The following is a 24200-nucleotide window of genomic DNA, read 5'->3' on the forward strand; positions in this document are numbered from 1 at the left end:
CTGACTACAGAGGCTGTACACATTTTTTCCAAAATATTTTAGAACTAACAGTGAGCTAAAAAGTGAGCCACACTTTGATTGTCCCATTACCCAAAATGCTTTCAGATCAGAAACTTAAGGCGAAGGCAACTGCATTGTGTTTCATAATCTTCGAGATGTTTTGAGGTTATAAACACAAAGTGTAAAAGGTGTCGACTTTCTACCGCAGGACAAGATACACAAAACGAGCTGGATAACTGAAAATTAAAGACAGCACAATCAGTTTTTCAACACCATTTCCAGAACGAACACTGAGACCACAAGAACTCACAAGAACATGGCTGCTCGGCAGGAAGGAATTAGTGTTAAGTCTATAATGATCTCAGAAATGACCCTGACCCATTAGTTCCTCAGGAGCTCTCGGTTGCATTATTATAAACTGTTTTACATTGACATCATTTCCTGTCCAGTGTCACCTAAATGAGGACGAGCCTGGTTCCTCTAAAGGTTTCTTCCTCATGGCATCTCAGGGAGTTTTCCCTCGTCACCATCACTCCGGCTTGCTCATTAGAGATAGCTGTGAGATATATATTAACTTCATTTTAAACTTTAAACTTTTTGTTCTGTTTCCATGCTTCTGTAAAGCTGCATTGCGACAAAAAAAAACTCTAGATCCAAAACAGTATGTAAGTCTGTATTTCAATAATCAGCCCATGCATTTCACACTTGAAACTTTTGAGGACAAAAAAAAAAAAACGAGACTTTTCTTTTTTTCTTTTTTTTTTGAAACTTTATGTCCAATCAGATTTAAACATTACACATTCCATGCAACGTTAAGGACACAGCACAGTCCACCGAGTCCCGATTTAGCTGTAAGGCAAACATTTCAGTTGCGGGTATATCAAAAGGGACCATGTAAACAAAGTATGTATCATAAAAAGCAATTTACAATCTTTGGTAACTGTGGTTGATACCTATAGCGGGGGAATAACACCAACCAAGAGACGACCCAGAAACGCTGTTCCACACAAATACAGAGACATTTGCTTTAAATCACTGTAACCCCATCAACAGAACAAACATTTTGGCTAATCTTTTGGGATGTTTCGATGTAATTTAATATCATAACATTCTATACAAATAAGTGGGAAGAAAGAAAAAAAAATCAGTATCTACTAATTACAAAAAAAAAAAAAAAAATCATCAAGTGCTGGTTATAAAATGTTCCCCTTTGGTTTTGGTTGTACTAGGAAAAGAAAAAAAGAAAGCAAAGTTCAAAAGACATTCACAATTTCAGTGAGCAAACCTATAATTAATGGGCAGGCACATACTTTAGGTCAGATGTGACTCTATATGGTGACTAACCACATCATTTTGAGGCAGTGGTGATTAAAAACAGTTTATCAGATGTGAGAAGACTCATACGCAGGGTGAATTAAAGTTCCCAGAGTTCCTACACATACTACAGTAAAACAAATCAGAACAAAATCTGGTCCTAGGTGCTTCTAGTGTCAAAAATAGTTTTTGTGATAATCATAACATAAATCACCTGATTACAGTGATTAGGTTCTGCGTCTAGGTAGTGTGTAGTGCTTATTTTAAAATGTAGACTCAAAACACAAGCAATTGCTAAATAGCCCTGAACATCTTCTGCTAGTCTATGGGCTAAACATTATGTATATGAGCTCGACACAGAGGAGCCCTTTAGTACCGTTGAGGTCAATCCCCTGCATACAAAAAAAATGACAGGTAGCTCCACGAATAAATAGTTTGTTCCCAAGTGGAATATGTGGACATTCTCTGAGTCTGCTGGTACACTGATTAGCTGGTTATGTGGCTGCGGAATAGCTGGACTTCAAGAAAACGCAATGGGATGAGCAGCGTGCGGTTCGTGCTCTTCGGGATAATCCGCGTCGTGATCAATATCAGGGCTGTGTCCGTCACCCATCTCTGGAGACATGGAGCTTTCCAAATACTCCCTCTCCATCTGCTGCTCTTTTAGTCCAGCATGTTGTCTGTCCACACACAGCCAAGCCACAAGAGTCAGAAAAACAACATCCATGAGTTTTCAATCCATACATATAGAACAGACAGAACAGCAATTGGCAAGAAAACGTCTATAAGTATGCTTTCTGAAATTGGGGGTGGGGTGGGGGGGGGGGATTTTTAGGATTTTAGCTAAATTATACTAAATTTAATAAACATAACACAGGGGACAATATTGTTTGGTTCTTTTTTTAAAGAGTCGAAGTGTAGATGAATAGTTAAGTTAAAAGTCACTCACAGAGCAGACATAGGAGACAGATCAAGGCTGGAGTCACTGCGGGAGTCGTCGTCATGCTCATGAGCACTCAGTTCTTCATGCATCATGCTGGCCAGAGACTTGAGGCCGGAGCCTCCGATAGAGGCCGAGCCATACAGAGGCAAGCTGCTGTCAGCCATCGCAGCCTGAGACAAAAGCAACATGTTTCATCCCAAACTGCATGGAGACTTTCAAATGTTGTGTCAAAACTGCCTACAAAACTGCACACAAAACTCCATAAAAATTCATGTGCACACCAAAAGTGAACAATGACTGACTAAAGCAGTAAAAAGTCATAGATGTAAAACAATAACAATAGATGAGCACTAAATCTTCCATGAAACAACCAGATTAAGCTACATTTAAGCTCTATATTAATAGCATGAAATGCTTTCAGACTTTAGCGTGAATGTCACCGTTTCTGTCCTGAACAATGACTGGATATCAGCTATTACCAAAATACAATTCAGAACACTGTACTGCAAATTTCCAAAAATACATAAAGTAGCCATTAAGAACATTTTCCCCCCAATAACCCGTTGTATAGGCTACAGAACACACCATATATTTATAGCCCTATTACAAAAATTATTAAAATTTAGACTAAACTCAGCTGTGCAAAGATTCCTGTGATTCCGCTGTCTCTCTACAACACGGCCTGCAGCACTAAATGCGTTCGATCGCACCGCTACTTGCATGAATGCACGAGATTTTCCTATAGTAAGCCGCTACAGCCGTGGCCATCGATCTCGTTTCTCCCAGAACAAAAGCAAAATTTCCTCTTCTGAAGGTTAGAAGAACAGTAGTCTGCTTCATTCGCATTTTTTTAATGAGTGTCTGCAAATAAGTGCCTGTCTGCCTGATGAATAATGCATTTAAAACACGTTCATATTGAGAGTACAGTCGTATGCAAAAGTTTAGGAACCCCTGACAATTTCCATGATTTTCATTTATAAATATTTGGGTGTTTGGATCAGCAATTTCATTTTGATCTAACAAATAACTGAAGAACACAGTAATATTTCAGTAGTGATATGAGGTTTATTGGATTAACAGGAAATGCGTAATATGCATCAAAACTAAATTAGACAGGTGCTTACATTTGGATTATCAAATATTATTTCGGAGGCCATGGATTTAATCACTAGTGTGCACAGTGTACCGTTTGGGACACAACCTTCCATTCTACACGAATGAAGCATGAAAGAGCAGAGAGAACTAAATTCCAAACCCCTACATCCTTCTATCATGAACTGGTAGTGATGATGAAGTAATAACTGTTTGATAAGCTTGTAGCTTGACACTGAGGTCCTTCATCTTAAAAATATAATCATAATAAAATGCTACAACACTAAATAATGAAATGATCCGACACTTGACTTACTTGGAGAGCAGACAGAGCAGGGCTTTGGCCCAGACTTGACTGGATGTTCTTCACCAGAGAAGGTGATCTACAGAAACAAAGGATGAGTTACATTAGGAATAAAGTATAGAAACAATCGAGATGTTTATGGTGCCAATGAGTGGTGTTTCAAGGTGTTCATTTGACCATCCAAGATTTTCAATAGTGCCAAATCTAAAGAATGAATAATTGTATGATTTATAAGGAATCAATCTGTACCTGTACAATCTGTTTTTGCACCTTTTTGCACAGTATTTTATATATAATATATTTACATATATTTACACATATACATATATAAGTACATACTGTATATAATGTGTAGTGCTACTGTAAGGAGGCCCAATAGTACACTGTGTGTACTGACACATATGAGCATATTGCACATGTTAATTTGCTGATTCCATTATCTGGTTGTTAATTGTACACACATCGTACCGGCTATATATATCAGCATACTGCACATTTCACCTGTTGATTTCATTATGTTTGTTAATTGTACATATTGTACACACATATTGCACTGACTATATGTATGAGCATACTGCACATTTTCACATGTCAACTCATTATTGATATCTTTATCTGTATAACTGTTCTGTAATTCCTGGAGTTTGCTCCTAAGAATTTCACTCACCAAGGCACATGTGCTGTGGTGATGTGACAATAAAAGTGACTCGTAAACAGAAGATGATCTATTTCGATTTTGGATTTTGGGTAAACAATGACATGGTCACTGCAAGGGCAAATATGTGAGAGACTTTCTTGAATAGCTTCCTTCTGGTTTACAGTATTCAAGGATTTTGTTTGGCATATAAAATGAATAAGCAGAATAACTAGTCTTGGTGCTGGAGGCATCCCTGAGTAGAACAGAAAGGTTCTGCTTACCCAGTGATCTTCTGAGGTCTTCTTTTCTGGAACTCCATTTCATCCACAGTCCAAACAGCTCCTTTCACATTCTCCACTCTCACAAAGCACTTGTGGAGACTGAGGTTATGCCGTACTGCATTCTACAAGAATTGCAATGGCATTATGTCGCATTTTCTTTGGCTAAGCTCATAAAGCACATTAAGATCAAACACTAGAACAACAACAGCACTGAGACATGAATGTAGTACTGCAGAAAAAAGAACTTTACCTTCCATGTCGCTGCATTGCGTCTGAAATAAGCAAAGGTTCGAGTGAACCAGTTGTAGATTTCGTTTAGTGTTAGCTGCTTTTCTGGGGACTCAAATATCGCCTGTAAAAGACAAATGCAGGAAAATCTTCAGGATAATCCATTGATAGTTTCGCTGATGAGTATTAACCAGATCCCAGTGAACAAAATGTAATAAGGTCCCACTTTAAATGATGTGTCTTATACCAACAGCTATATACAGAAACAAATACAAGTAACTATAATATAACCAGCTACAATGTCTGCACAGTTCCTAAACAAGGCTAAAATGGAGGTTTATGGGTAAGTGTGGCATATAGAGGGGCACAGACAGGATGACAAGCACATCTTACACCTATACAGTCTGTCACACAGGCTTCAGGCAAATGCTGATTAAATGAATATGAATGCGTTGATCTTTAATTAAAAGAGAGGCCATATTTATAGGCCATCATTGCAGGGCTTTAGAAAAATGAAGGTTTTGGAAATTCCTCGACATAATTAATTCATATTACTAGCCATGTACGGGCTGAAAGTTCATGGTATTTAGAACCTGAGAAAGTTGTAGTAGACCTCATCCTATGGCATCTGCTACATTTTTACCACAGTAGAAAGCAAGATGTTTAGTCAGATTTTTTTCTTATGCCCCATAGTGGACAAGCTGGTGGCAGCTTTGTGACTGCGTGAACACAACACTCTCAAGCTTTCACAGATACAAAGCAGTATTAAACAGACCTAAACAAGTACAGCAAATACCTATGTGCATCAACATTCACACGAGTAGCTCTAACAGCACAGCAGGTTGGACAAATACGTTGTTACTGATTGTGACTGTATCTACAAGCAACAGAAAGTGACCAATTCATTTAGTGTTAGTCCAATTCAAGGAGAATAGCTCCTGTTTAATTAGCATGTAGATACGGTCAAATTCAAATGGGTTTTAATTACATTAATCTGATTTTGTTAGCATGTCACACACAAATGCAGTCACACGATATCAGAATTGTCAAAGGTCAAGATTCACGTCTGTACTTATAAGTGTACAGGGATTTATAATATTTCTGTAAGCTATCTGTAAGAGTAAGCTCATGCTTATACACACTAGTTACAATATGGTGGCTGGTATATTTTTGTTTAAATGCACAATTCATAAAAAGACACTCAAGATAAAGTGGGACCACATAAGAACATGTGATGTATGTACAATACAGTGTGCTACTCCACCTAGGGTCAGGCCTCCTGTGACAAGCAAATGCTCCTTACCTGCCTTATCAATGCTGCATATGTAAATGGGGGTCTGACTTCTGTGCTCAAATAGAACTCCTTATTCTGCACAATGTCTGAGAGGCAAAAAAACAGACGCTGACAAATTAGACAAAAGATACGCCTTAGTTTAAAAGTCATATTCCAACTAATCCAGTCCTGATACTGAAAGACAGTTAATTAGATTTAAAAGATCATTTATCGTGATACCGTAAGCTTGAAAACCTTTACTGTCCCTGGGGAGTTAATGCAATTACACAGAAATAAACGTTTAAATTTATAAAAAAAAATAAGACTCCAGTTCTTTTGTTTAAATGTGGTTGTAGAGTACAACTGACCTTGGTCCATAGCCAGGTTGCATTTGTCAGAGTAACGTTTGCGAATAGGCCCCATGGCATGCAGGCTGCTGGGGATGATGACACTGGGTGTCTGAGGGAGTGGTGTGAGAGGTGTTGATGGTGCTGTAGCACTCTGGGAAAGGCTCATGGAGGGAGTGGGCTTGGGAGCAGAGGCCTTAGCCAGTGTGAGGTTGGAAACCAAATTCACCTTTAATAACACACATCCATTACCATCCAAACATGAAACTTGTAATTTCAGAAAAGTACTCCAATCTTTACATATCTGACATGATAGTCAAATCAAACGGACGATTAGAATCAGCGTGTTTCACCTTAAAAACAAAAAAGTAAGTTGGTCTACGAGTGCTAGGGGACTTACTGGCTGTGGAGTTGGTTTAGGCTCAGTAGATTTGACATGGAGGTGGGCCATCATGGCCTGGAGACGTTCTTTGTCTTTTGCTAGCTGTTTGGTAAACAAAACAAAGTTGACACCAAGATAAATGACATGCTTACAGTACTTATCTGCTGATTCTCAAATAGTCTTTGTATTCTTCATAAACAAACATCCTGCTTTCGAAGTTTAAACCTACAATTCTTGTTTAATATCTATAAATAACGTTTGACATTTATGAAATTGTAAAGTAAGTAAATATACCAGTCATATTAGACTGCAGTTACATGTCTCACATGTTAAATAAAACAAAAACAATGCATATTCATAAGATGGATTAGGCCAAAAATCTCTCTAAGAACCATTACTCAGTATAGAATAAGAACATGATTGTGTTAACAGTATAAAGTTAAAGTTTTGCACACTGTTAAAAAAAAAATACCTGCAGTTCAAGCTGTTGAACGACCTGCATCTGAACTCTGCATTGAGCTGTGCTTTTGTCATCCAGCGCATGCTCGCTGTTTAAATGCCTGAAGGAAAAAGAAGCACCCATATTAAAAACAAAAATAAGGAGATATATAAGAAATAAAGCTAAACCAATGCTGCTGCCAAAGAATTGTGATTATAGCAGTAATCACTAGGGGGCAGTGTAGTTTCAGGTGCACTACAACCTCACATTAGCATTTAATCTGTCTGGTTAAAGTTTCTTAAAAAAAAAAAACTCTTGCTTCAATACTGCTTCTGCTAGAGCAGAACATATAACATTTTTTTTATAAATATTTGATCAAAACAATACTTTAAATCAAATCTGATAAATCAAAAATCCAAGGAACTCAAAAATTTAGACTGGATCACTAAGTAATGTTTAAAATGAGCTTAGAAACAATATACCTCAACCAATGAGTGTATAAAATGAACCAATTCCATATATAAATATTACAATCCATTTCCTGCCAACAAGACAAACAGATCAGTAAAAACATTTCATACACCAGCGTAATGTAGAGTACTGCTTATTATTTTCCTTCAGAAGGCGTCTGCTGTGCTTCTTATCAATGTTTAATAGTATTAAACTCCAGAAGGGAACAACAAAGAGCTACAGGAGAGAAATATTAATGTACACAGAGTGTGTTCAGGGAGAGGCCACGATGATGTGTGCTAGTTTACTGTGTTTTTAATAGCCTGACTTAGAGTGGAGCTGTAGAACAAAGGCAGTGTTGTGGCAATAAGGCAGGGCGGAGACGCAGAGAGGGAGCAGGGGTTAGGGTCAGCGCAGGGGGCACGCATAAACATCCTCCTGCTGTTTGTTTTGGGAGGGATGGGCCAACATCACCATGGGTACACTGTTTATCACAGAGCAGTGCAGCTCAACCCTGAGGGGCCCCACCACTCCGCCACCACAGGGGAAGGAGGGGAAGAGAGAGAGAGAGAGAGAGAGAGAGAGAGAGAGAGAGAGAGGTGGGGGATTTTGGAAAAAGGAAAGAAACGCAAATATTGAAATGAGCCGACAAAGAGAGGCAGGAGGAAAAAACAGAAGGAAACAGAAAAAGAAAGACAAACACACACAGACAGGCAATCAGGCAGACAGACAGACATTTTGGTTTTCTTCGTAAAGTGCTTTAGCGGAGCATTAATGTATTTGAAAAGTTTAAATTGAGAATCTTGATTAAACAGGCTTTCGTTGTAACCGTTGAATGGAAAAAATGATCTATACTGTTTTCTACAAAAGCTATCATACTCTTAGTAAGAAATAAAACATCTGTTCTTGCCTAAATACAATGAAAGAAAACATTTTCTTATGCTGTTTCTACCTGTTAACTGATACGCAGTGTTCAGGAGAACACGTTACTATTGGAGGAAAGAGAATAAATAAGGAACGGAGACTCACTTGAGGAATGACTGGAAGTCTCCTAACACAGCCTCACAGCCAGGCCACTTACACACACCGTGGCTATAGAGTGGGTGATTGCTCTGAGCCTCCTGTGAACTGTAACACAAAGCATAAAAAACATTTAAGTCAGTTTCTGACCTGAGGGCAGTGAGTTTTATGCATCAGTTTAAGTGGCTAGTGTGATTACTTCAAAATATTCCTCAAAATGAGACGGAGGTAAGAAAGATATTAGTTCTGTTCATTAGTGTGATTCGTTTATGTTTCACTATTGCAGCAATAACTGTACTTATAGCTTGCATCTTGTACCGTAGGTTTCGCAACAACCTGTGCCATGCTTCTATTGGTAGCTAACAGACAAATGTCATAAGAGCAGTCACAAAGATATTGACACAATCAGCCTTTATCACTGGTGATCTTTTATTAGCTCATCTCACAACCAATGAATGTCTCTGTAGTGAACTGGATAGACATATTCCCTCAAATGGTATTTTTATGATGACGGATGCTTTTTTTCCCCCCGTAAGAAAAAACATTCATTAATTAATTAATTTCTCTAATAATGTTCAATGGAATACAGTTTTCCCATATCCAATATCCAATTCTGCACCTGTCTGTATTCTTGTGCTATGCGGGGAACATCATTTTCATCAAATCTACTATAGTCTTCTGTCAGAAGTAACTGAAGCAAGCATAGCTGGGATGACCCTTCACTCTTTATATGTTCCAGACCGGTTGCTCTGCCTCGTATAAACAAATTAACTCACAACCTGCACAGTCAAAAATGATACATAGTGCATTTGACAAACAAATGATGCAGCTTTAAAAGAGAATGCAAATCCAATAAAATTTGTTTACAGAGTTATTTGCTCACTGAACCAGACGAAGTTCAAAAATTCCAAACCCACACGTCAAAAGGCACAAACAACACATTTTACACAGCAATGACTCACTACTACAGAGTTTCAGCTACTTCTGCAAACTTCTTTGTGTTTGATGTAACTGATCATCTGGGTAGCAGTTCATGTACACCAGTGGTTTAAAAGAAACAATTCGCATTTGAACATTTCTTTTATTAGTGACGCACCTCAAAGAGAAAATGCAATAAGGCTTTAAAGAAGATTTTAAAACTCCATTTCAGTTATCATCATAGAGGAGGACAGAAAAAGTGTTTATTTTATTTATTAAAAAAACAAAAAACTCACATTCAGTAATATGAGGGCGAGGCCTCGCTTTTCATGCCACTGGATGCACTTAAGGTTTTAGTTGCAGGCGCCACTTTGCCAGGGCAGAATTTACATGACACATGAACCCGACCACACAGTCCTTGAGCATTCACCCTGAACTAATATCCGCCACCACAACTTAAGCCAAACAATAACAGACACACAGCACAGAGGACGGTTCTAAGGACATACATCACAATGACATTTGTCCTTAAAAATGCCTTTCAGTAATCTAACACAGCATTCTGGTTTCATATATCAATTAACAGACAAAATTTATTTTCAGCATCTCTCTGGCATGTATAAATACTCTAAACAGATAAGCGGTTCTGTTCAGAGCTAAAACAGGCTATGATGGGGAAAATATCTTGAGAATAAATGCATGCACTAGGCCTCAGTCATAAAAAAAAATGGTGTGTACATTTTACAGCATAGATTTGTTTCTGTTTAAATTTGCATGCTGTGGCCTTCTAAAATATCAGCCTTAAAATACATCAACTGAATTTACTGATAATCATCTGACGCTGCCTTGTACAGTTCTAGGCCTCTTGAGCATGGCATGGTTTCAGTTATACAACATGCAATCAGTCTGAGATTAAAGCATTCTCGCCATGCTGTTATATGTGATAAAAGCCTGAGCTTTGTCACCACATCTGTATCATTTCCCTGACCACAGGTTGCTAAGGAACAGAAACAGTCACGTTACTCCAAGCTGTGTGAATCATTAACCGGCAAAATTAGAAAGCATTAAAAAAGATGAATTACATCATGTGGCCTACTTTGGGAAGAAGAGTGTGATAATAATAATATCATCATCATCATCTATTCATAAGTAATAACAGTGACCGTTAAGGATCGTCACAACCTACAGATCATGTTTTGTAACATTTGAATGAGGGAAGGGCAAACTACAAGCCTGAAGCAATGTTAACCGTTGTTTGAGCTGAAAAGAAATGTATCCATTTCATAAATTTTTATTATCTTTGCTGCTAGGTGACAGACAAACGGAATAGCAGTTCACTTGACGGTAAAGCCGAACGGAAAAGAGAAGTGAAATTTCTCCCTAATAATGTGAGGGAATCTGTCAAGTTTACACTGGAGATAAAGTGCAGAGATTGGACTGATACTTGGAATACTTTTTTGGATGTCTGCTAAAACCACATCTATACCTATATCATCACTTGTAAGTAAAGTGATGCAGGATATCATTAGAATCTCATTTAAACATCTGTTGTGAAACATTACAGCCCGTCTTTATCATTCTTTTTTGTTTTACTTTTGCCCTTACTTTGTAAACAGGCGTATAAAAGTAGTACGAGATTTGATGCTGCATGCTAAGACATCACATTCCCCTTTGTCCTGATTGTGCCTGATATAAAATGACAATAGCATCATGTCTGTGAATAACACACTTCCTGTCAATGTACTGACAAATAAATGTACTATAAATAAATAAAACCTCAGCAAAAAAAACAAAAAAAAACGCAAGTATGTTCAGATGTACATCAGTTATCGATATGCCCACAGGGCATAAATTATAATTAGAAACGGACACACATCAACAACAATCATGCCCTGATCGGAGACCAGCCAATAACCTGCTCAAGTGAAAATGTCAGTCTGCTAACTTTTGCTTAACTTGTAAAGTATTTATAATTTTAGCCTTAAGGACAAAAACAAACTTAACACTTTTATTAGTGAATAATTAATAGCATTGGGATGTGCTACAAATTTAATATGGACAGTCTGAATTTATATCACCCAAGACAGCGGTGATTAGCTATTAGCGGTGGTCATACCTCTCTCTCCTGATTGGCCGAGGCGTGTGGTGTCCATTGGTACTGGGGTGCTGGTTAAGACCAGGTGCTTTAGAAGAAGAGGGTGACTTGTCTCCACTGCTCTTTTCCTCTGATCTAACCTCTGTCACATCTTTCCACAGCTGCTGCAGCTCTGCAGGAATCAGACCTGTTTAACACATCAGATCTTCTTACCACCTAACTAACAAGAACTAAGATAAATTCGAATGAGTTTAAAATCGTCTCTAATCTACAAAATGTTTTCTGTGAGGAAAGCTGCCTGCTGTAGTTTGGGGTGCAAGATAAACAATGAAAATTGTTTGTACTTACTCTGTGGCAGGGAGGTGAGTGCTGTGGCTGGGAGAGTCAGCAGTCCTTGCCTCTGCAGATGCTGCTGTTGAAGAGAGAGGAGCTGCTGTTGGACAGCCATCTGCTGGGCAAGCATCTGCTGCTGAAGACAACATTCACACACCATAGTGTCACGGCATCAGAAGTTAGCAAATAGGCTACCCAAGGCTGTCTGTAAGTCAGGCTGATCAGGATTATTGACACATAAGCTTATGATTGCTCATGTCTGGCATTCCGTACGTCTTTTGCCTAGAATGTGTTCCAATTGCATGTAACCACATGTATTTTCACTTGTACTCAAATGCATTTCCAGTTAGCCAGATTTATATCTGATTGTGGAATCACGCTTCATATACAAATCAGCTTATAACCACCAACTGCGTTGTCCCTCTTTTCCAGCTGTTTTATGCAAAAGACAATCGCCACATCAAAGGTCACAATTTTGTGTGGAGTTTTACTCTCTTAAAAGCAAAGATCTTGGCGATCATGGGCCATGTAGGTTAGAAAATATATCCAGAGGGATTTCTGGCTGTTATTTGGAAAGACTGTTGAGTGTATATTTGAACAATGACTGACTAACATCAGTCCTAGAACTGAAACTGAGATTAAAATATGTTTATATGTAAAGATGTTTGAGACTCGAACTCACGCTCTCTCCCACACAGACACACAAACATAAAAAAATAAGCAAAAAACAAACGAAAAATAATCTAAGTTGGTACACTTTGTGATGCAGTGGGGAAAAAACAGAAAATTGTACTACACACCTCTTTGCTAGGTTTTCCAGTGTGCTGCTGCTGGAGGAGCTGCAGCCGGAGTTCATCCTGCTGCTTCTTGTAGAACTCCTGGAGCTGTTGCTGCAAAGCCACAGTTACAATGATTCTTCTAATATACTCATGACAGTACAAATAGGTATAAGGCAACAATCAATTAGTTATAATAACCTGGCAATTTATCTGAGGAGAAAAAAAATGTTTTGAACTGATAAGTTCACCAACCTGCTGCAACATCAGAGCCTGTTGTTGCTGTAAAAGCACCTGGAGCTGTTGAGGGTTCAGAACCTGCTGCTGAAGGATTTGCTGCATCTGCTGAGGCGTGATCACCTGAGGGGTTATCATGGCCAACGATACCGGCACCTACGCAACACATACATACAGAAGTGTCTAGCTTAATTTTAAATTCTAGGTTTAAACATTTATTTAATTTTTATTTTGAAAAGCATCGTCAACAAATGAAAAAAGGAAGGTGAAAAAGCAACATATAATGAAGGATGCCAAAGGGTAAAAACCCACCATGCACATACACACATGATAAAAAAAATATATATACATTTTTAGTAGGTTTGTGACGGATATAAAAAAAAATTTAAAAATAAAAAAACATTGGTAAAAAAGTTATGTTTTATTTTCTACATTCAGAATAAATGCTCATGTGCCTCAAAAAAAAAAAAAAAAAAAAAATAATAATAATAATAATAATAATAATAATAATAATCCATACATTTTTATGGTCCCGTTATCTTCTTAGGTTTGGAGCTCATTTATTATTCTTTTTAATTTGTTCATATTCTAAATCATATTGTAATTAATAATACACCATAGTCCCTTCCACCATGAGAGCACAGTGTTGGAAGGTAAATGCTCTGGACACATTCCGTAAGGGATACATGGCAGTGTTCAGACCCCTGCTGAACATCCCATTCCCACTTTAGTCTCACTTTGCTGTTATAATAACCTCTTCTGAAATGATTTCCACTAGATTTTGGAGTGTAACTGTGGGCCACAAAAATCTTCAGTCAGGTGAGGAGGCCTGGTGTACAGTTAGCATTCAAGTTAATCTCAAAAGTGACCCATGAGGCTGAGGTCAGGGATGCGTACAGGATACTCAAGATCTTTCTCTCCATCTCTCTCTAATTCCAACACTCAGAATTGCTAAAATCCTCTCGGGATACTAGACAGATGTTTGACACACATCCAGCTACTAAACGTAAAACAGCTATACAAGAAAACAGAAGTACAGCAATACAACTGCAAAAAAGATATACCCTTTAGTATCATATAACCAAAAGCAATTACTGCTTTTTAATCTAGACACACACTAACACAATAAATGCTCAAACACAGTGTTTTTTTAACCGTTTACAATAAACAGAATAATTAAAATTACATTTATGGATCTGTATAAACAATACATCCACTGGGGTACACAGCAACTGTGAAAACAAACTGGAGATTGCATTTTAATTACGGCTCCACAACTCAAACAAACAAGGGGTTCCAGTAAAGCCGGCTGTGTTGGGCTGCAAGTAAACAAGCCGCTAGACCATTTCTCTGCAGCTGTGAGTGAAATATAACGGCTGACCTTCACGAACACACTTTCCCACTCTAACTGGCTCTAGTGAATGGGTGCAAGCTATCGTAGCGGTCTAACATCGGCTAAAACTATTTTTAACATTAAGAAATATTGTCTGACACCCTGAAGCAAGTCCTCTGTAAAGGCTGCACACTTCACTGAAACAGAACAAAGCAATGACAGCAACCCCTCAGCTGCCTACCTGAGCATGCTGACAATTAACAGCAATCATTCTGCTTTTACCGTCTCCCAAAACGTTGATGTGCACGGTCTCTATGACGATAGACAAGTCCAAACAGTGTTTTGTTGTTGTTATTGTTCCCGCCAGTGTGTCAGAGAACAACTCCCTGTGAGTGAGCATGTCAACAAGCATGCGCTTCTGAAAACACAGGCCCATAAATCAACAAGCCTCAACAGTCCAAAAGCAAAATCCTTTGTTATTGCTCTCAACCCTTTAAACATTTTGGGGTTGGGCTACCTGCCCTAAGTAAATAAAAAAAGTAGTCTTGTGCTAATTATCGCTCTGCAACACCGAGGTGATTAGGTTTCTGAGCAGCTCCACATGACCGACCGCAGAGAAAAAGAAAACCTTTTAGCGATGCAGTACTATTACTTACAAGACAGACTCAACACTGATATCACAGAACCAGTGTCATTTATTTAGCTCATCACTCCTTCGTAACACCACAGGAAAAAAAAAAATCAATACTTCCCTGAAATACACAACTCAATTACAGTGAATCCATACTGGTACAGTAATGCTGTGCTTCTGCTCAGCACCACATTCATCTTCAAACAGCAAATAAAGTTCCTTCATACCAGCACGGTCTTAATCAAATGAATAATATCTCTCCGTTTAGTTTACTACAAGAAAATTCGTATTAATACTGTAGATGAAAAAATATGAGCAATTCTGAATGAAATAAGTAACAATTTAACAAATATTTAGGCTCACAAGTGAATACATTTATACATTATACAAACAAACAAACAAACAAATAAATAAATAAATACTACCCAGGAACAAGATGCCCATCAACTACAGCTCACATATGGTAAACTCCACATCCTGCTCATAAATAAACACCACGGCAAACACACCCATCACAACACAAACCTGGTTAATTCCACTGGCATTAAAGGCTGTGTGTCCAGCAGTACGTGATGTTTCAGTTGTGCGCATGCTGGTGCTAACTTTCAGACAGAGTGCGACTCCCAATGGGCCGGCACATCCTGGCTGCATTTCCTTCCAACATTTACAGAGCACCAAACGTGTCCAATCATGTGCTTACAGCTCGTGCGCTACGCTTAACCTAGTGGCAGGACCTAAACCATTGATCCAGCTCTTGTTTCAGTCCATTCATTCCAACTCTGAGTAATAAACAACCCTATAATAATCGATATACAAAAATGGCAGAACCAAAAATAATAATTCATATGGAGCTATACGTCAATAACACAGCAAAGCAGAAAAAGAATATTTTAGAGTAGACACCACATTTTATTTTACATATTTTTTGCCAGGTGTAACTCACTACATTCTATGTGAACCATCAACATTTGTGTGTGTGTGTGTGTGTGTGTGTGTGTGTGTGTGTGTGTGTGTGTTTGTGTGTGTGTGTAAGTAGTAAACAAGATTACAGTTCTACCTGGGTTTCTGGCTCCTTCTCCACACTCTTCTGGGACTTCTCCCCACTCTGCTGTTGCTGTTGTTGAGCAACTTGAAGTGCCTGAAGATGCAAAAAAACAATAACAAACTCCTGATTGGCTTTGTAAAGTCTCCATGGAGTATCGTCTTTGTTTTTTCAGCGCATGCAAGTGTACGATCCACTGCATAGAACAATTAACCCTTCATTATCTTTGGTACATTTAATGAATGACAACTCATCTAGAAAAGGTTCAAACCAGTACTACAGGTTTGCCGTGGCTAAAGCGCCAAGCAGTGATATTACTGTGTTTCTATCAACAAGCACGTGTTTTTACAAAACAGACATCTGCTCTTTTCATAAGGAGAGACAACATAAAGAGCCACAAAATATCAGAATGACCAAAAGGACGGTGTAACAAAACCAGACCATAATATGAAATAATCTGCTGTATACATTTTAATTAATTGTCGAATTAAAAAATTCTTCAACACATTTTATAATGTGTTGTTTATCCAATAACATCATCATCAACAAAGATTTGATAATTCAGTACTCTCGGGTAAAATGCAAAGCACTACTGAAGCCCACAGAGGCAGCAACATTGCTTCAGTTGTTTATTTTTTTACACAAACAGAAACAAAGAAATCATTTAGAATTTTTCTTCTTATTAAAGACTACGCAATAAACATTGCTCAAATGGTAGAAATCACATAATAAGAGAGTTTGCTTGGCACTAGAAAGAGAAGTGGTGTAATTGAGGAGTAAACCAGTATAAGGAAATTGGAGGTGACTTTCATATCAGTACATTCATGATACATGAACAAATTCAAAGTACTTGTGCAACACAGCATCTTCAGATTCTGCTTGGTAAGTGAAACTGCCTAACCAGCTGACCTTGGCAAAAGGATGTGGTTTGACATTTAAACAAGATTTATGTCAAGAGAGTAAAATATCACAGTGGCAAGTTCATGTTTTAATGAGGTCTGTTACACCTAGGCAGTTTAATTATGGCTTGACTAATGGGGAGGTAACATCATTTAGACTACTGATTGCAAATAGTTTAGCTCACATGATCCATGCACATTTTAGTGTTTCCTACTTGCAACAAAGTAGGAACCTGTAGTCTACACAAAAATCTGCTATTTATTTATTTGTTTGTTTGTTTGTTTGTTTGTTTGTATATTTGTTTATTTTTTCATTCATTCATTCATTCATTCATTCAAATAATAAAATCCTGCAGTCCTAATCGCCATATGTGGTCCTAATCAATCAGATACAACAAACAGTCTTTATGTCCTGGTGTTCATACGGATGGCCATTTTAGAGATTTGCATTAGCATTTGCATTTACTCATTTGGTTGACACTTTTATCCAAACGACTTACAACTGAGACAGGATTGAGCAGATGACGGTTAAGGGTCTTGATCAAGGACCCAAGAGTAGCAGCTGGCTGCGTTACTCAATTAGTAACTCAATGCCTTATCCACAGAACGACTGCTCACAAACCGAAAGATGTTCTTGGTATCATCTAGATTTCAGAGAAGGGAAAGTTGTGATTTCAAATGTGCGATTAAAAAAGTCAGGGGAAGCAAAAAGGAAGTCAAATAGAACACAAAACAAAAAAGGATGAGTGCTCTACACACATATCGAGAAAAAAAAAGCACTATACCTTGATTATGAAAAAAAAACATGAAACTCTACATCAAACTTGTCTACATGTTTGGAATTATTACAAAAACCCATACAGGGTTTATAAGCTAGATGTTGTTTAACCTTAATGCCTACAACATTTTTACACTTCTGATCTGTCCAGTTACCATTCAATCTTCAACCCACATTTGTAATGTAATTTAATTTTCAGAAAAGTTATCACTTGACAGGTCTTTTGAAATCAGAGCAACACCCATGCTGTCATTTTGGCTTCTGGGAGAATCATGGTATTTAATCAGCACTGGCTTTAAGTGGCCAACAATCAACTGTCTGAAGTGTGTTTAAGTTTTTCTACTTAGAAGTTTTGAAACTGTTTGTTTAGACAGATTTGCTCTTGCCTGGCTTAGACAGACCCATTCCAGTTTGTTAGCATTAATGGAAAATGTGTTACACATATGTCTTTCCACAAGTTTGTGTTCTAGGCCCTCTATTCTCATTTAATATCCAGCTCCTCGGTCATGTAATTCTCTTACACAAGTTTGGCTTTTGCTCCTATGCTGATCATGCACAAATTCACTCAGCATTCTGACCAGACACAGAAACACAAAAAAATTGTACAAGGCATCGAAACATGAATGAATAAAAAAACTCCTAACTTTTAATGCAAACGATGGGCACCATGTCTGCCTGCAGTAACATTTGTGATATCATCATACAGCTAAAAAGATTCAACAAAATTTAAAACTGAACGGATAGAGATCGTACGCATTATGTTTATGATTACTATCATTATTAATTTGCTTCTTAAGAAAGAACACGAGGAGAGATGAAAGCAGAACGTGAACAAAACTAGCTGTTACAGTATGAGGTTTATACTAGATTATAGACTCTTCTACAAAAGTCACTTTAAATTCAAATATATGACAGAAAGCTTGAATTCATTTAACTATGTACCTTGACCAACATCGTCATTTTACTTTGAGTTGCGTATCTGAATAAGATCAAAAACAATAACGAATCACTTGAGTACAATAACAAAAAGCTGTTTATTCCAGCGCATTGGAATACAGCTTCATGCATCAAAGCAACTTTTTCAACAAGGCAAGTGAAGTGCAACAACAAATTTGAGTGAAGCACAACAAAGAAAGGTTCAATTTTGTTAAATATTGTTTTCCAAGCATACACTAGAGCATAAAAGTATTATTTACACACATGAACCCTCCAGCCAAAGCTTCAAAACAAAAAGTTTTTTCCAGTGAATATTTGAAAAGAACAACAGGAACAAAAAGTCATTTTTCTGGGAAATGATATGAATGTTGTTGTGGGCCAGCTTCTCCTAGTGAATGTTTAAAAGGGAGCAGAGATACTGACAAGTTAGCATCTAGGAGTAATAGCAGCAAATTAAATTGGGTCTAATCTTTAGTTCTTGTACCATCGTCAAATAAGCTCGGTCAGAACAAAACCAAACCCGGACCTGGCCGTCCCCTGGCCGAGTAGGCTTTCCAACAATGTAAGTAAGGGTGGAAGTAGGAGTAGGCCTGCCTGGGGGGTTATTAAGTGGCATATACACTATATGGCCAAAAGTTCCCTGAAGAAATATTAGCTTGAGTTTTATTATGCTAAGTATTTTTTAATTAACTTCAGAAATGTTAAGTTGAAACATCAAACTGCTCTTTAACATTGCATGTGTTAATTATTCCAATAGAAAACACCATTTAAAAAGAAGTAGAAACTTTGGCAGGCCCTACTCTAGCCTACTAAAGATGTTTGTGTCAGTAGATTAGCCATTCCACATTACTGAAGGTCTGTGCAACTGTGTTTGATCAATCGATGGTCTGTACTATTTTTAACTCCACCTGTGTAGCTCAAATGGTAGCTGAGGAAGAATTATAACCAGATTCAGCACATTTAAACGTTTGCAATGGAAAGGCATTTCTGACCATTTATGGGGCTCTGCATTAACTGGAACGGTTTCTAAGAATTTCTTTCACAAGACTAATTATAGTTTTAGATTTTATTTTTAGATTTTCTTTATGTTTTATGTATATTTATAAGATAAGGTCATAGGAACTTTCTGAGGAACTTTTCTTCATAGGAAGGATTTCTGAGGTTCAGCCAGTAGATTTCTCTGGATGTTAAAACCATGCGATTCACTCATCTCGTCAATAACAACAGAAATACATGCATGACTTCAAAGTTAACAGAGTACGCTCATGTAAAATTCACAGCATGTGAAATTATACCTAATTCTTTGTCACTCTATGGACCTCTCTGCTGAATTGGTCTGTGCATGCATCTGTACCCTGTACGCCGGCCAAGACGCCATCTGGTTGACAACTGAATGACTACATGTCTCACTACACATGTTAGCTATCTTGCGAGGATGATAGACAGTCTTTTCAGAATGAACACCACACAAGCATGTGGAAACACTGACAAACACAAGCAGTGTAAAGCTGTCACAACTCGTCTTCCAGCACAACACACAGTCACCTGCATACCAGCCAGGCTAGAACAATATCTTTAATGTGCAGTGCGATGAGAGAAAACCACAGCTCACAGACCAAATGCTGGCCATCAACTTTCTGAATTGTTGATGTCACAAACACTATGTCCGACCCTTACAAATTTTATTAGAAAAAGGATGTGGATTATGCTAGATCTTCAAAAAAAAAAAAAAAATCACTGTAGTGAGGTGAAATATATGCAAAAGTTGCCACTACTGTACTGTGAACCCCTGTATATTTGAACACTACCTAAACATACGCTGTTTGAACATGGCTGTGAGGAGCACAATGTACTGTATATAAAACAAATTCTATTCTTCATTACCATTGAATTTATTTGTAACATTTGATTTTACAATCAATTCTCAGTCTACATATTTTCTTTGTTCTCTGCTGTTTTTGATTTTTTTCAGCTGAGATTTGTTCGGGACGTCTGAAATATAATTAATCTTCTTAAATTGTTAACGATATTTACCCCTCTAAAAGCACGGGTACGGCAACACCTATTCTTTTGTTTTTGCTATACAACAGACATTTATGTTTGAGATAAAAAGATAAATAGAGCCTAATCATATGCATCAGAGATACAGATACAGTGGATATGCAATTAAATATTAAATGTTATTTACAATAGTATTATCTGTTCCTGTACTTTTTCTCACATAAAAACTAAAGGTCACTAAAGGTTTCTTGAGCTCAAACACAAATGCCTTCTACACATTGCAAAATCAAAGGCATTGGTCATTCTAAACCAAGGCGGAGGGCCAAGTAGTTATCTGTCGTTAGCCAAACTTACATTGATCAATTCTCCATTTCTACATTCTCAATTTATTATGACAGAAAAAAGTATCTTATAAGCGGGGAGCTCAAACCAACTATCAGTCATTCCAGATTCATACGTCAACTGGCTGATCTGGCATTTTATTATATAAACAAGAAGAATGCTCATCTGGGTTATTTTGACATTCACTACTTAAACTCCAGTGCAAAATGTGTAAAGAAGAAAAGTATGAACCCGTTATTTTTGTCACATATACATTCTAGAACAGTGAAATTCTGTATTCACATATCCCAACTTTGGAGGTTTGAGTCAGAGTCAGCAATGATGCAGCAGCACCCTGGAGCAGTGAGGGTTAAGGACTTTGCTCAGTGGCCCAACTGTGGCAGCTTGACGGTGCTGGGGATTGAACTGGGGCTTGAAGTGAGGCACAACCCACAGTTTGAATACCTCTAATGTATATGAAAGAAAATGGGTACAGGAAAAATAGATGTCCATATTGCCGTTATGACTTTATGATTAAGCATCGCACATTGCAAAAACAACTTCAACGTCCCACCAATCCTGAACATGGGCAAAGTCCTGGAAATGAAATGTAATGTGTTGTGCACCATAAGACTTTCTTTAAATAAATAAATAAATAAATAAATAAATAAATAAATAAATAAATAAATAAAATAAAATAATAATAATAATAAATGGGGGTTGGACTATACATTAAACAAGAGGCTTATACATAGAAAAATAATAAATATCTTTACAACACAACATAAGCTCCAAAAATGTAACAAGATTTAACAGCACTAATCAGTTCTCATTTCCCACATTCTCTTCAATGCTCTGGTGTTGTTCTCTGTAAACACCCCAACAGACTGAAATCCAGGAAACAGGAATTCAACAGTTGTGAAAACAAAACAGCCAGCAAGAAGACTGTCCTCCCTGCTCTGACCCCTCACACTTCTGCAGGGTCGAACATCTGGCCTTGCGGAACTCCCCCAAACCGAATACGGAGGAAAGAAAAGAATGGTGGATGGGGCATGATGGGAAATGACACTAATGGAAAGGTGTCAGGGGAAGCAGAGGAATTATATCGAGGGGAACCTCTGAGAGATGAAAACTACAATAGATGTGAGAGAAAGCTTAAAGATTGTTATTCAAAAATAGATCGTATCAGAGGCCAAGAGGTGAAACATGATTTATCACCTCTTCAACAAATACGATTTGGAAATTCCAATAATGATAAATGAGTGTCTCGTCATGTTCACGTTAAATATAACAAAACGTTGCTCATCATAGTGCAAATAATGTTGGTATGGCAAGCCGAAGGACTTTTTGATTATGATCCCCTATTGCTAAATTCCAGACCAATGAAACATTAACAAGAGTCCACTGAAAGATAAAATGGTGTTTAACCTGTTGTATCTGGTGTACGTTGGGTGTAGATGCTTTTACTGGTGTCTCATTGGTCACTTGCTCCACACCCAAGCTCAGTTGCTCCTGACCAGCTGAACTGCTGTTGGCTGCTTGATCCGTCTTGGATTCCTGCATTTCGCTGTAAGGAAAAAAATACATACGTTAATTAAAATAAAACCAAAAACATCTTACTAACTGGTAGTGGGTTGTCATGTCATAGTTAAGGCAGGAAGAAATCTGAAAAACAAACTAGACACCTAATATATTGTGAATACTAGAACAAGTTTTTTGTACCTTTTATAACAATTTTGGACACAGGAACCTAAAAAGTTGTCCAAACTTCTGGGTGCAAAAAGCTTTTAATAGGGTCCATATTAATTGAATGTAAATAATTAAAGGTCCGTCCAGCCCATGAACAAATACACTAATCGGTGGAAAAGTAAAGGAATAATCATTTCACATTCAGCCTATTGCAGTTTAAATAAAATGAAAACCCTACTGTGGGATCTTAATGGCAGACGTAAAAAAAATAAACGAAAGAGACAAGAAAAATATTTATTCATTTTAAAAAATAATTTACAGAGTTTTGCCTTCATGAATCCCAGACAATACGTCCTACCATTCAAATGAAAGCGGTCTGCGGAGAAATACCACCCAAAAACATAATACAGAATGTTAAATTACTAAGAGTGAAAATTTGTACTAAAACCAGAGCACATACTGAGATACCAAATCTTTGACTATCACCCCTCGGTTTTTCCCTTGTTACCACCATAACTCTTTTCCTTCAGTCTTCAGATGGTTAAATGCTCTCCCACACAAGGAAGCCTGAGCTGATATTTTCTAAATAACTGACTGCCACCATGACTACAGTAAACAAAGGAACCCTAAGTCCAGTGTTTATTAACAAACACATCTTGCTTCTGGAGCTATTTAACATTAACCAGGTGGTACGATCTGAGGATCTGGCAGGTGCAATAATACACTGGAAGGGCCTTATGTAAACAGCTAGTGGGGGTGGGGAAGCATTTCAAAAAGCAACACAGCTAGAGTAAACAGTAAAGAAAATCTCTAGACAAACAACCAACCCTATTCCTGACATGAATGTGAACCAGAACACCAGAGATTTTTTTTTTTGGCCTGGAAGACAGAACACATTGTAACTTTGCTTGACAAGATCCCCATATTGTAGGCAAGTAGCACAATATACTTACATGAAAGAGTCAAATTGTATAAATACATACAGACAGACAGACAGACATAAATGAGACGTGTACACTGTACATAAAAAAGTGCACAGATTATCCATGAATAATATACACTGCCAGTGTGTAAAACAGTTTAATTCATTTTGCTATTCATGCAAGCCTAACAAAGAAAGTTAGGCTTAAAAAAAGGAGGATCAAATAACTAAAAGTAGCATGTCAATAACAAAGAATGACATAAAGAACAAGAAAAAAAAAAGAAAAATATGTCTTCGATTAGCAAAAGAAAGCTCCACTGTGCTATGTTTTATTTGCCCAGATATTTTTCTTTCTTTTTCTTTTTGTTTTTTATAAACTTGTGTGTGGTTGTGGTGGTAATGACAATTCATTATGCTTTTGGGTTTGTTTGGCGTACACGACACGGTTGTGTCACAACGTGTAGAATCATATCCTGTGGCAAAGAGTGAGGCATCTTCACTGCATTCCTTCTCGAGTTTGTTTTGTTTTTTGGGGAAGATGACGAAATTACGCAGAACATATTGCTTAGTTTAACTCAT

General features: G+C 37.6%; 1 protein-coding gene across 8 annotated transcripts in view; it reads right to left on the reverse strand.

Annotated features, from left to right (window-relative positions):
* Positions 1–657: 657 nt before the first annotated feature.
* Positions 658–24200, reverse strand: part of foxp1a (forkhead box P1a) — a 33090-nt gene continuing 9547 nt past the window's right edge. Inside the window, exons 1-17 of one of the 8 annotated variants that reach the window (XM_027145035.2) lie at positions 23160–23183; positions 22439–22577; positions 16091–16171; positions 13088–13225; positions 12857–12946; positions 12072–12192; positions 11745–11910; positions 8720–8818; positions 7274–7361; positions 6820–6903; positions 6441–6648; positions 6103–6179; positions 4822–4923; positions 4572–4693; positions 3666–3732; positions 2264–2427; positions 658–1994 (exon numbers count right to left, since the gene is read on the reverse strand). In XM_027145035.2, the coding sequence (XP_027000836.1) occupies positions 1835–1994; positions 2264–2427; positions 3666–3732; positions 4572–4693; positions 4822–4923; positions 6103–6179; positions 6441–6648; positions 6820–6903; positions 7274–7361; positions 8720–8818; positions 11745–11910; positions 12072–12192; positions 12857–12946; positions 13088–13225; positions 16091–16171; positions 22439–22573 (1902 nt within the window). In that variant the 5' untranslated portion in view covers positions 22574–22577; positions 23160–23183 and the 3' untranslated portion in view covers positions 658–1834. The other 7 variants (XM_027145040.2, XM_027145038.2, XM_027145039.2 and 4 more) reach the window with 7 other exon arrangements.

The sequence above is a fragment of the Tachysurus fulvidraco genome, chromosome 23 (genome assembly GCF_022655615.1).
Source record: "Tachysurus fulvidraco isolate hzauxx_2018 chromosome 23, HZAU_PFXX_2.0, whole genome shotgun sequence".
Lineage (NCBI taxonomy): Eukaryota > Metazoa > Chordata > Actinopteri > Siluriformes > Bagridae > Tachysurus > Tachysurus fulvidraco.